The sequence below is a fragment of the Pseudophryne corroboree genome, chromosome 3, assembly GCF_028390025.1.
Source record: "Pseudophryne corroboree isolate aPseCor3 chromosome 3, aPseCor3.hap2, whole genome shotgun sequence".
Lineage (NCBI taxonomy): Eukaryota > Metazoa > Chordata > Amphibia > Anura > Myobatrachidae > Pseudophryne > Pseudophryne corroboree.
Window position 1 is genome coordinate 666,783,578 of NC_086446.1, and position 13,800 is coordinate 666,797,377.

A 13,800-nucleotide genomic window follows, 5' to 3' on the forward strand; every position below is an offset into this window, starting at 1 on the left:
GCCGCGTTTTGGAATGGACTTTCAGAAAGAATCAAGGATGATTTAACTATCCGGGATGTGCCAATTAAACTGGATGAATTGATTTCTCTCTGTAACAAACTTGATCTACGCTACAGGGAGCGATGTTTAGAGAAATCCAGGGCAGAGCGAACCAGTCCACGTGATCATCCTAGACCTCGACAAGATTCTTCATCACAGTCTCTAGTAATGACTGAAGAACCTATGCAGATTGGGCGCTCTCGCCTCACAGAGGAGGAACGACTTCATCGTCGACAGGGTAACCTCTGCATGTACTGTGGGTCCTCCGAACATTTAGTTAAATTCTGCAAACTCCGACCGGGAAACTCTCGCCTCCTAGCTTATTCAAGAGAGGTTAAGCTAGGAGTTACTTTAGAATCACGTTCTGGGAAAGAGCCAACCTTGTCTATTCAATTAGAAGTTCCAAGTTCTACAGTGAAAGTTTCAGCCCTCCTAGATTCCGGGGCAGCCAAGAACTTCATCTCCTCAGCCTTTGTCATACGGTCTAAAGTTCAAACCATGCCCCTGGAAGCAGCAGTTGCTGTTACAGCAGTGGATGGAAGTCGAATTCCAGATGGTATAATTACTCATCGAACCGTATGTCTCAAGATGAAAGTTGGTGAGCTCCATTCCGAATACCTCTCCTTCTACGTGATTCCCAAAGCCTCTCAAGATGTGATACTTGGTTTACCTTGGCTGCAGAAACATAATCCTCAACTTAATTGGCAAACCATGGAAGTCCTTTCATGGGGTAAATCTTGTACCAAGGACTGTGTAGCTACAATTGTACCTCTTCGGTCAATTAGCCTTTCCGATCTACCTCCGGTGTATCAATCCCTTGCGGATGTTTCCAGTAAGCAAGCAGCAGACTCTCTACCTCCTCATCGTGAATGGGACTGCCCAGTCGTCCTGGTTCCGGGCAAGACCCCTCCTAGGGGACAAATTCATCCGCTATCCATCCCAGAGACGCGAGCTATCCGGGATTGGTCCACTCCTACAACTCTCAAGGGGATTCAGCGATTTCTTGGCTTTGCTAATTTCTATAGGAGATTCATTAAGAATTATTCTACGTTAGCTGCTCCTATCACAGCCCTAACTCGCAAGGGAGCAAATCCTACGAACTGGTCTTCTGAAGCAATCAAAGCCTTCTCTGATTTAAAGCAAGCCTTTGTGTCAGCCCCCATTCTTCGACAGCCTGATTTGAATCGTCCTTTTCTACTAGAGGTGCATACATCTACAGAAGCAGTAGGAGCTGTGTTGTCACAAGTCTTTGAAGATAAAAAGGTCCATCCCTGCGGATATTTCTCCCGTAAGTTCCTCCCGGCAGAACGTAATTATGCAATCGGTGAGCAAGAGTTACTTGCCATCAAGTTGGCATTTGAGGAGTGGAGATACCTTCTAGAAGGAGCTCAACATCGCGTTACAGTTTATACTGATCATAAGAATCTTCTGTATCTGCAGTCAGCTCAGTGTTTGAATCCACGACAAGCTCGATGGGCGCTTTTCTTCTCATGATTTGATTTCAAACTCACCTATCGTCCAGGGTCTCAGAACAAAAAGGCAGATGCCCTTTCCCGGTCCTTTGCTTCTTCTGAATTAAATGATGCTACCACGAATCAAGCCATTGTGAATCCTACGTCCTTTTTAATGACTCGAACCTCTCCAGTTCCTCCGCCTGGCAAGACCTTTGTCGCCACAAGTCTCCAAAAACGGCTGCTTACCTGGGCTCACTCCGCTTCCTTCATGGGTCATCCTGGGGTTCTAAAGACTCTCAAATTTATTCAACAGTCTTATTGGTGGCCACGTCTCAAAGCCGATGTCCAAGAGTTTATAGCAGCATGTCCTAAATGTGCCCAACATAAGAGTCCAAGAAGTTCTCCACCAGAGTTTCATCCTTTGCCAGCCCTAGAGGTTCCAGCAGCAGATCAAGAGCTTCAACGTCTATCTAGCATCTGGAGTTGTGTACGTAAGTCCTTGGTCAAAGCTTCCGCTCGTTATAAATCTTTTGCAGATAGAAAACGTAAAGCTGTACCGAATTACAAAGTGGGAGACCAAGTTTGGATTTCTACGCGCAATCTCAAGTTCAAAGTTCCTTCTAAGAAATTTGCTCCCAAGTTTATTGGTCCATTTCCCATTGTAAAGGTTCTCAACCCTGTGTCATACAAAGTCAAGTTGCCACCGTCTTTGAGAATTCCTAACGCCTTTCATACATCTTTACTGAAGCCTTTGATTCTCAATAAGTTCCGTACTACCCAGTCCAAATCTCCTAAAGTTCACTCTTTGCAGAATGAGGAATTTGAAGTTAAAGAGATTGTGGACTCACGTTCCCGATATGGACGTTTACAGTTTCTGGTCGACTGGAAGGGTTACGGTCCGGAGGAGAGATCCTGGGTTTTCTCTGAAGATGTTCATGCTCCAAGACTGGTACAGAAATACTTCTCCAAAAATCCTGACAAGGTTCAAAGGTGTTCGGAGACCACCCGTAGAAGAGGGGGTACTGTCACGAACCGGTCTCTCACCTTTGCGGGTTCTGGGGTTCATCCGTTATCAGTGCGGTTGCTCGCGGTGCTGTGTGCCCGTGTGGGGACGCGGCATGATCAATGGCACAGGTAATGCAGAGGCTGGGAACTGTGAGTGCGGGGACCAAATGGCCTAAGGCACTGCAGTGTGTCTGCTGTATAGGAGGTGGCCATGTTGGAGACCAAATAGCTAATACAGAGCACTTGTGAAAACACCTGTGGGCAGGTGTAAGCCAATCCCGTGCTTGTGCTGCCTTTAAGTAGGCTGGGATTATGTTACTCTGGGCTAGTGCTTTGTTATATCAACGCTGTGCTCTAGCTTTGAGCTCTCTCCGTGCATTCCTGTGTTATTCCCGTGGTCCAGATATCGCCTCCGTTCCCAGAGGTCCGTCTGCAGCCTTCACTGCTGAAAGATCCACCGGCTCTCCGCTGTGCTGTCAGTTAATTGCTCACCTACTGGAAACAGTTGGATTCCCAGTGTACTGCATGAGGTTACCTAGTCTGTCTGCCTATCCTACAAAGTCTGGAGGATCTCATTTCCCTCAGCTGTTCGTTTGTTCAACTCTGCATTTAACCCATTCATCACCTTGTCTTCTACTACAGTTTCACAGTGATATCCGGAACCCGCAAGTAACCCAATTCAGTACTTTTGCTATGTTGCCATTACAAGGATAATTCTTCACAGTCTCTCAGTTAACTCTCAAAACTCCATTGCAAATCCTTACAGTTATCTCTTCATGTCTGCATTATCCAGTTAATCACATTCTGCAGTTCAGCATCAAAGCTTGTTTATATTTGCTATGTTGTCATAACAAGGATAATTCTTCACAGTCTCTCAGTTAACTCTCAAAACTCCATTGCAAATCCTTACAGTTATCTCTTCATGTCTGCATTATCCAGTTAATCACATTCTGCAGTTCAGCATCAAAGCTTGTTTATATTTGCTATGTTGTCATAACAAGGATAATTCTTCACAGTCTCTCAGTTAACTCTCAAAACTCCATTGCAAATCCTTACAGTTTTCTCTTCATGTCTGCATTATCCAGTTAATCACATTCTGCAGTTCAGCATCAAAGCTTGTTTATATTTGGACAATCCAACATTTATTCATCAGCTTGTTTTGCATATGTTTCCATGAACATTTCTTTTATTTATTTTTGAGTTTTCTCTTGCATATTATTCCTGCAATACTTCAGTATAATATGATGATTAACAACTTGTCAGTTAACTCTTTACTGAATTGTTATTTTGAATAAATATATGAATCGGAACTTTCTTCGTCCTCCCTGCTTTCTTCATAGCCCAGCACCTACACCTGTGGTTGGTCCCGGGTTAACGGATTCACAAAAACACCCGGACCTGACAGGTTGCTGTTGGGTTCCAACATTACCCACATCTGGGTTGTTAAGTGTATTTATGGGAGTCAACAACATCGTGGGTATGAGGGTCCTCCAACATAAACATTATAGTAAGTAATCTAAGTTTTAAAAAAAACCCACAATGGTAGAAAAATTATAAAAACTTTATTGGCAATCATTCCATGTATAACTTAATAACAGTGGGTGGTAAAGAGTTGGAGGTACACTGCACATCTTAAACAACATTTGGTAGAGACAACAACGCGAAACTGGATCAATGTGCAACATCAGTGGTGGGTGGTCTGTGGAAGTTGGGAAGACACCATTATATCATATTTAAACAGCACTGCTTGTGCAACTGGTTTGGATGTTATCTTAAGACAATCAAAACTTATGACTTTACTGTGTTTTTTTATTTTGCATTGTGATAGCCAAACATCTGTGCACTTATTTTTGAAAAAAAACAAAACATATATAAGGCAACATAATATTGTCTAAAACATATGTGACAAACACAATACAAAAAAGAGTAACAAATGGTGTGAGACATTAACCACTTAACTGACGATTTATTTCGCAAAAAAAGCTCAGAAATTGTCATTTTTTTTAATGAGTGAATTAGGTGAAGAACATGAATTTAACCCTATCCCAAATGATTTTAGTTAAAAAAAAAAGGGGGGAAAAATATTTTTTACTTTTTTTTTACATTTTTCCCAAACATTGAAACATCGACCGGGAACATCGCGACCATCGGAACATCGTGACCATCACAGCTTTCATTTTGAAAGCTGAGACAGCCTCGAGGTATGCAGTGTGGGTCTGGGGGCAGCTAGGGAGGGTTTATTTACACTCCCCAGCGGCTGCCATTGTCTGCAGCCACTGGAGGGGACAGATCCTGCCGTGCTGACCGATCAGCAGTGATCGGCAGCACGGCAGACACGGGGAGAGTGCAGGGAGGCAGAGGGACCTTCCGGTCCCTCTGACAGCAGCAGCGGAGGGAAGTTTCTCTTCCCTGCCGCTGCTAACACTCTCTATCTGACTTGTCGCATCCCGTGCGACCAGGTCAGATAGAGCACATGCAGGCATGGTCGCATCTGATGCGACCATGCCAGGCAAGTGGTTAATAAAGAATTTGGAGAACACAAAAACACACATACTGTACTAATTACAGGGTTTTTTCTCTCCTTTTTAGGACTTACCAGCAATATACTATTGAAGATGCCTTTTTAGCAGGTGCCTTATGCCTGAGTGCTGGAGCTACATTGCATAAAAAACAACAACAAAAAATTGTATGTGCATATTTAAATACATAAAAAGATTGTAATTTAAAATAAAAACTCAATTACAGTATAGTCATGTTCCAAAATCATTTTATGTCCTAGGCCAAAAAAGAAAAAGAAAATTTTGTACAAAAACATGATTGCTTTTAAATTAAGGAATGCAGAATGTACTGTAGATACACATTTAAGTTTACACAGGAAAAAAATAATTAGTAGACATCCATGTACTGTGGGACAACAACGTCCATCAAAAAAATATAATTTTGTGAGGGTTTGCTGAGATGTGTTGTTCCACAGAGGTTACTGAAGCATGTTGAAACACATTTAACATTTTTTTCAAAATTAAAAATAGATAATCATATAAATGGGCATGATAATTGATGATGACTCACCAGATGATGCCTGAGCTGGTGGCTATCAATGTTATCAATGTGAACTCCAGGCAGCACTTCTAGGGGATAGCAAGTTTATGGAAGACATAAAGTCTAACATAGAAAGAAGCACTGCTTAATCAATAAATGTATACACAATTAATTACACAGACAACATGAATAATACAATAAAGCAATATAAATCACATAAAACACAATACAAAAAAAAATATTAAAAATAGAAGAGACTGTTTATTAAATCGACATTGATATGTCTCTTTGTATCCCTGAGATTATTGCATGCAATTTGTTAGTATTTAGGAAGATAAGATAACCAGAATCACCAGTGTTTATAGGATTTATCTGTGAGCGATTTCCCTTATGCACTGGACTCCTTATTCGATTCCCCTACATGGATAACGCGTTTCTCTTCCTAGTATAGTGTCAGCGGCTTCCTCAGATCTGAGGCAAGAGGAAAACTGTTTTTTTTTTTTTTAAAGGAAGATGTTTTTTTTAGAGAGGTGCAGTCTGGGAAGGCCCAATGCATTTTGTCAGATAGACTTCAAGGGTGTATTGGTATAGGACAGAAATCTTATTTATACCCAGATCAATCAGTTAGATAATTATGACATCACATCCTGTTTGTCAGGAATAACATTTTTATTTTAATAAATGTTATATCAATGACATTTTAATCATCTGGGAAGGAACAACTGATTCTTTTAATTAATTTTTAGTATATATTGTGGACAATTATATGAATCTTGTTTTTTACATCAAATACCAGCACTGAATCTATAGAAATCCTAGACTTGGTACTCACAATTTTGGGAGAGGTGCTGATTACCAAGAATTTTATCAAAAAAGTGGACAGGAATAGCTATGTGCATTAGTTTATTAGAGTAATCATCTAAAGAAATGGAAAAATAACATTACCTATTCACAATTCCACCAAATCAAGAGGAACTGCAGGTATCCAGAAGACTGTGATCAACAACTACAGGTGTACACAGATAGATTTAAAGAAAAAGGATACCCCACCAAAGTTCTGAATGAAGCCCTTAACAAAACCATGCAATTGGATAAAAGGGAGCTCCTGATTTATAGATAAAAGAGGAAATAATGAGAGGGGATCAAATTCATCACTACGTACAGCAGACATGACTACATTATTAGGAAGTCCCTTCAGGATTTTTGGAAGATCCTATTAATGGACCCTGTGTTGAAAGACATTCTCTCAAAACAACCACATATAGTATTTAACACTAGAAAGCCTGAATGGGTAATTTTGACCCCTTAGCAATGAAAAACTTGTTGCCTTTCAGCAATTTTGTTTCCTGCTAATCTGATTTTTTGTGACTTTTCATAATTAAATGTCACAAGCCACTAAAATGTTGTTTGTGTATGGTCAATATTTGGGAAAATATTTCAAGGTATACCTAGAAAGACTGAAGGGGTCAAAATGACCCCTGAGTTGTTTTGCGTATAAATTCCATTACAATTATGTATGTGTGCCTACTGAATTTATAGGCTAACAAGTTAAAATATTTTCAAGAGTTATATTGAATTGATAAGGTTCTTTTTTCCTTTTCAGCAGTTGTGAGGAGAGGGTCTGTGAGTCCTAACTTGAAGTTCCGTGTATTCACAGTATGATAAGTGAAAATGTCCAGTTTCCATGGTTTGATAGATGAGCAAATTCTTAAATGTCTTCAAAATATAGATGAAGAGGACTCAGGAGGAGAAGATGACGCAGCAGTGTAAGCAGAGTCGGAAACTGAAGATATACAGTCTGATTCAGAGAGTGATGTTTCATACATACCTGAGGTATCTGAAGCCAGTGGAAGTTATGAGACTGACACTGATGACAATGAGTCTGGAACAGATCAAGCAGGTACTAGCCCAACTCTATCTCAGGGTAGGGGTAGAGGGAAAGGTATAGCTCAGTCACAAATACTACAAGCACCTCCAGCTCAATTTCAAGGAAGAGGTCGTGGTAGAAAGTCATATGTGCCACCTGCAGTTGGGGAGAAGTACACTGCACCCGAGAAAACAGAGTGGGATGTTATTGGGATTGGACATGCTTCAAGAAGATTATCTCAAAAAAATGTGCTGCGAGAAAATCCTGGTCCGACTCCTTATTCCAAATGAATAATTTCAGATGACAGTTTGGCTAGTGTGTGGCGCTTATTGATAGATGAGCCAATGCTGCATCATATAAAGAATTTTACAGAGACAGAAGCCCAAAGACAACTTAATAATAACACATGGACTATTTCTTTGGAAAAATTGGATGCATTCATTGCTCTTCTGTATGGCAGGGGTGCATATACCATAAAGGGCTTACCTGTAAATCATATGTGGTCTGAAAAATGGGGTCCTCGCTTTTTTGGTGATACAATGTCCAGGGATAGATTCAAAGAAATTATGAGATTCCTGCGATTTGACATCAAGTCAACAAGGTTAGAGTGACTGAAAAATGATAAATTTGCTTTGGCTTCTGAAATTTGGAATAGGTTAATCGCAAACAGCATTCTGTGCTACACTCCAGGATCAAATATCACTGTGGATGAGCAGTTATTCCCCTCAAAAGCAAGACACACTTGCTTGGCCACAATACTTTACACAGTACATGGCCAACAAGCCAGATAAGTTTGGAATAAAATTAGCCTTGCAGCAGATTTAAAATCTAATTATCTTGTAAATGGACACCCCTATCTAGGAAAGGATGAACTGAAACCAGCTGATGAAAGTGTTTCAGCTCATGTCGTCCTGCGTTTGGTGGGTACCATATTTGAACAAGGGTAGAATTATAACAATGCACAACTATTTTACTTCTCTACAACTCGCTGACCAACTGCAAAAGAAAAAAACAAGCATTGTGGGAACAATAAATTGTAAGAGAAGGGAGGTTTTAACAAAAGTAAAGGAAGGAGGTGCAACCCTGTATGACATTTATGTTTTGAAACATGACCAGTGTACATTGACCGTATACCAGGGGAAAAAGCAAAAGAATGTCATCCTCCTTAGCTCGCTTCATCCAGATGTTGATATTGGTAAAGATGCAAAGAAGCTTCTCGAAACTGTATCATATTACAACAAAACAAAAGTTGGAGTGGATACAGTTGATCAGATAGTAAAAAAATACAGTGTAAAGGCTGGAAGTAGAAGATGGCCTGTACAAGTCCTCTACAACACACTCAATTTGGCAGCTGTCAATCCAAGGATTTTGTATAACAGTGTCACAGCTAAAAAAAAATCAGTAGTCTTACATTTATTCTACAGCTAGTAGAGGAACTTTGTCAAAAGTACGTTACAAATAGAAAGGGTCCAGAAGCAATAATGTCACCAGCTCAATGTACAGAAAATGTCGATTTGAGCTGAAAACGACACAAATGTCAGATTGGAAATAATTGTAAGGGTAATAAAACATGCAAAAGTTTTGACCAATGCAGGAAGTTTGTGTGTGGTAAATGCTTAGCAAATGTGAGGAAAATCATTGTGTTCAAAAACTGTGTGACCTAGATTCAAACAGAATGTCAAGAAATGTAATCATTTTGTTTCATGGTTCTTGTTGTTTTTGGTAATTTTTTATTTTTTTTTCATTTTTTATAATTTATGTTATGTTTTTCGACATACTTATGTTTTTTGAGTTCTATTTAACATTAAACTGCAGATGTTAGTTTTGTTTTCTACCACTCACTGTAATAAATACATAATAAATCCATTTTTGTTTTTTTTCTGGGCTGTCAGACTGAATTTATATTAATTACAGACCTAATTGCAGCGAATATAATTTTTCAAATTCAATAGGTCTTAGTAGAAATTAAAAGTTCAACTGATATACAAAAAAACAACTTGTACTGAATTAAAATTCTATTAAAAATTTAGTGTTTTATGAAAGGGGTCAAAATGACCCCTTCCAGTCTTTCTAGTAAGTAAAATGTGTCAGCCTTTCTAGTGTTAAAAAGGCCACAAACCTCAAAGACCTTCTAGCCCAAAGCATGTTAAGGACCACCTCAGAACAGTCAGCTTCCTTACTGAGAAGCACAGGATGCTACAAATGCAGTATATGCAATGTTTGCAAATTTCTGCACAATGCCAGGAAGACTTTCTATAACACCGACCAAACCAAAGAATTCAGGATCAAGCAATTCATAAATTGTAGCATGCCATCAGATATTTATCTTCTCGAATGTCCTAGTAAATTAAAGTATGTGAGTAAAACAAAGGGACCATTAAAACTTAGAATCCAAGAACATGTCCACAATATCTGGAAGAAAATACAGACTCATGCAGTGTCCAAGCATTTCCTACTTCTTCATAACTCAAATCCAGAGGAACTATCTTTTAAAGCAGGGGTGGGGAACCTTTTTTTCTACCAAGGGCAATTTGGATATTTATAAAATCCTCAGGGGGCCATACAAAAATTATCAACTTAAAAATTAGCCTGCCTCAAGTAGATTTGCCCCCAGTGGTTATGCCCCCTGTAGTTATGCCCCCTGTAGATATTACTGCAGTAGGTTTTCCCCTCTCTAGATTTGCTCCCAGTATGTTTTCCCCTCTGTAGATATCCCCCATGTAAATATGTCCCCTAGTAGCGCCTCTTGGAGGGGATGAAAATGCTGATGGGCTGTGTAGCATACAGGACACTCTGAACCAGAGCTGTAACTAGACATTTTGGTGCTCTTCAGAAGAAAGTGAATTGGTGCTCCCCCTCTCATATTATATATTTAAAATATGGTTTATTTTTAATAATATTGGTATCAAATTATTGAATTACTTAACAGGAATCAACCATTCAGTATTATATATAGAGACATTAGACAGTATACTTTAAAAAAAAATATGCACAACAATATAAAATAATATAAAACAGCTCACCTCAAACAGCAGTACATTATGTCTACAAAAATCATTATTTACACATTGTTCAAATTTAGCATATCATTTAAACCTGGGGGGTCTGTGTCCTTAAGTAAAAATTCCAGTATGCTTCTCTATGACATAATAAATTAAAACAATCATCACCCCTATTAGTTTTCTTTACCTGTTCTATTCCTTTTATTTTAATATTTTCTAATCCACCTTTAGGGCATTTTATGATATGTAATGAGAGACAGTGGGTTTTTACTTTATTTATAACTTTCCTTTTATGCTCCATGTACCTGGTATGCAGTTTTGTACTAGTACAACCAACATAGGGGATAATTCAGACCTGATCATAGCAACACGTTTGTTAGCATTTGGGCAAAACCATGAGCAGAGCAGATGTGGCAGACATAACATTTGCAGAGAGTTAGATTTGGGTGGGTTATTTTGCTTCTGTGCAGGGTAAATACTGCCTGCTTTATTTTTACACTGCAATTTAGATTTCAGTTTGAACACACCCCACCCAAATCTAACTCTCTCTGCACATTATATCTGCCCCCTCCCCCTGCAGTAAACATGGTTTTGCCCAAATGCTAACAAATTTGCTGCTACAATCAGGTCTGAATTACCCCCATACTACGCTCCACAGCAACACTGAAATACATATAGCACAAAAAGTAAAGATGCATTTGATAAATTCTTTAATTGCAATTTTTTCCTTCATTACAAATGAGGCAATTTCTGTCACTTTACGTTCACTGTAAATACATGTTCCACATCTATCTTTCCCATCCTAAAGGTTTATCCAGTAACCAGGATTTTGTACCATTACCCTCCAGTTGTTGGCTCTTAAAGTGTCTTGGTGCTAATTTCAATTTCAAATTATAACTTACAAAAACTCACTCTACTATTACTCATTTTAGTAATTTATAACAGATCATCCAGTTTTAGCAACAAACAATGTATTTATAATAATATTCCCAATATCCTTAGCATGAGAATTATTTTTGGTGACAAAGCTGATTGATTTCTCCTCGGTTTCTTGTGACATCAGATCCTTTTTTTCTGGTATTCTAATAAGTGATTCCTATTTATATTTTGGACTTCTTCATAATTTTTTCAATTACTTTTGAGACATAACCTTGTTCCACAATAGATTGGGACTGTTTAGAGGCTTATAATTCAAACTGTTCTTTAGACGAGTAGTTTCCTTTTATTCTTATAAATTGTCACTTAGGGATATTATCCCTTCATATCTGTATGTGGCTACTACAATAATTAAGAAACCTATTCTGATCAACTTCTTTGGTGTATGTTTGTGTAGTGATAACAGTATCCCTAACCTCTAGGGCTATATCCAAATATATAATGTTTTCCCTATGATAGGTATTTTTAAAATGTAAACCAAAATTATTACAATTCAATCCATCTAAAAATATTAGAAGAGATTCCTGCCCACCTCCCCAAACAAAAAACAAATCATTTATATACCTGCAGTTAGGATGACCAGGTCTACCCCAGTCTGCCTCCCAACACATGCCCCTCTACAAAGAGGCCCATGTAGAGGTTGGCAAAGCTGGTGGCAAATCTGGCTCCCATAGCAGTACCCCTTAACTGCAGAAAACACTGCAAATCAAAAACAAAATAATGTTGCAAAATAAATGCAAAAGCATCTATAGTTACATTTTCTGTTTGTATAGTGAGAGACTCACATTACCAAGATAGTGGCCGATAGCCTCAAAAACTCGATCCTGTGGTATATTTGAATATAGTGACTCAATGTCATATGTGACCAACAAATAATGCAGTTTCCATTGTATATTTCTAATTAGATATAAAAACTATGTGGTATCCTTAATATAGGTTCTGAGTTCCTTAACATGGCTATGTAATAAAGAATCTACATAATGGGATAAATTATTGGTAAGGGAACCCATACCCAAAATAATTGGCCTACCAGGAGGGATACAGTGATATAGTGTTACCCAATCTAATGGTCCAGCAGGGCTTTTTTTCTGTTACTACATGTTATAAACACGAGTGGTAAGATCATTCAGGATTTACATACTGTAGACAACAACACTGATTGAGATGAGAGCTTTGCTGGACTCTTATAATAAAAATTGAGTTAATTTTCTAAGAAGAAATATCATGTTTTCCTATATCCACTTTTTCTGAAATTTCAACAAAGCTTTATTGACGTCTTTGTTCTTTAGACTGTAAATGAAAGGATTTAACATTGGCACCAAAACAGTGTATACCAGAGCAAACCATTTGTTCTGTTTGGAAGAGTAGCTGGATGTGGGTTGCATGTGCAAAGATGTAATTGTCCCATAAAATAGAATAATGCAGGTCAGGTGGGAGGAGCAGGTAGAAAAAGCTTTAGATCGGCCTTTAGAAGTTTTTATATTTAAGATTGCTGAAATGATGGAAATATATGAAATTAAAGTAAAAATAAATGAAGTGAATGCCAGTAGTGTTCCTTCAATGTAGTTTAGCATTTCTACTACAGATAAATCACTGCAAGAAATCTTTAGCAAAGGTGAAACATCACAAAAGAAATGGCTGATTTTATGAGAATCACAAAAATACATCTTAGATATAAGGGCAATATGTCCAATAGGGTTTAAAACTCCAACAGTCCATGATGTAACTGAGAGGCCGGCACAGTGTCTTATACTCATTTTACTAATATAATTAAGTGGGTGACAGATGGCAACATAGCGGTCATATGCCATAGCCGTAAGAAGGACAACTTCAGTGCAAATTAATAACACAAAAAGATACAGCTGAGCTATACATTCCCAGAATGAGATTGTATTATCATTGGTGATGAGCATATATAACAGTTTAGGTATTATATTTGAGGTAGAAGCAATGTCAATAGTGGATAGATTCATTAAGAAGATGTACATAGGAGTGTGCAAGTGGGGAGCCATCCAAATTGCAGCAATAATGGTGAGATTTCCAAAGACAACAACAAAGTAACTAATTACCAATATAAATAAAATTAGGTATTGAAGCTTTTGGTCATCAAACAAATTTTCAAATGAGAATTCAGATGTATTAAATGGTTCTCTTAATTCCATTTCTGTGTGTAAAAAATAGAAGTAGTGTTTATATTTGATTGCTGCATAGCCAGTGTAATATGTATAATAACGTTAATAAAAATGTTAATGAAATAAATGTATTTGCTTTCAGTGGAAGGGGAGGCTGGGTCATTTGATTAACAAATAAAGTGCAATCCTAAAATTGTACAGTTTGGAAATCAGTGTGCAATTGCACTTTCTTCTGACATAAGGCTGCACATAATACTGAACGGGGTTGAACACTGAGTCTAAAATGAATTTGGTCTGATAACATTATAGAGATCTGTTTTTAAGTA

At 38.2% G+C, this 13,800-nt stretch overlaps 2 protein-coding genes across 2 annotated transcripts in view; both read right to left on the reverse strand.

The window, feature by feature from the left end:
- The window catches only part of LOC135057371 (olfactory receptor 5AR1-like), a 75,319-nt gene that overhangs the window by 33,805 nt on the left and 27,714 nt on the right, over positions 1-13,800 (reverse strand). The window contains exon 3 of the mRNA XM_063963260.1: positions 5,095-5,152. The gene's annotated coding sequence lies outside the window, so the exon portion shown is untranslated. The remainder of the gene's footprint in view (positions 1-5,094; positions 5,153-13,800) is intronic.
- Positions 12,575-13,504, reverse strand: LOC135057372 (olfactory receptor 5V1-like). Its single transcript, XM_063963261.1, has one exon. It carries the CDS (start codon positions 13,502-13,504, stop codon positions 12,575-12,577), a length of 930 nt encoding a protein of 309 aa, XP_063819331.1.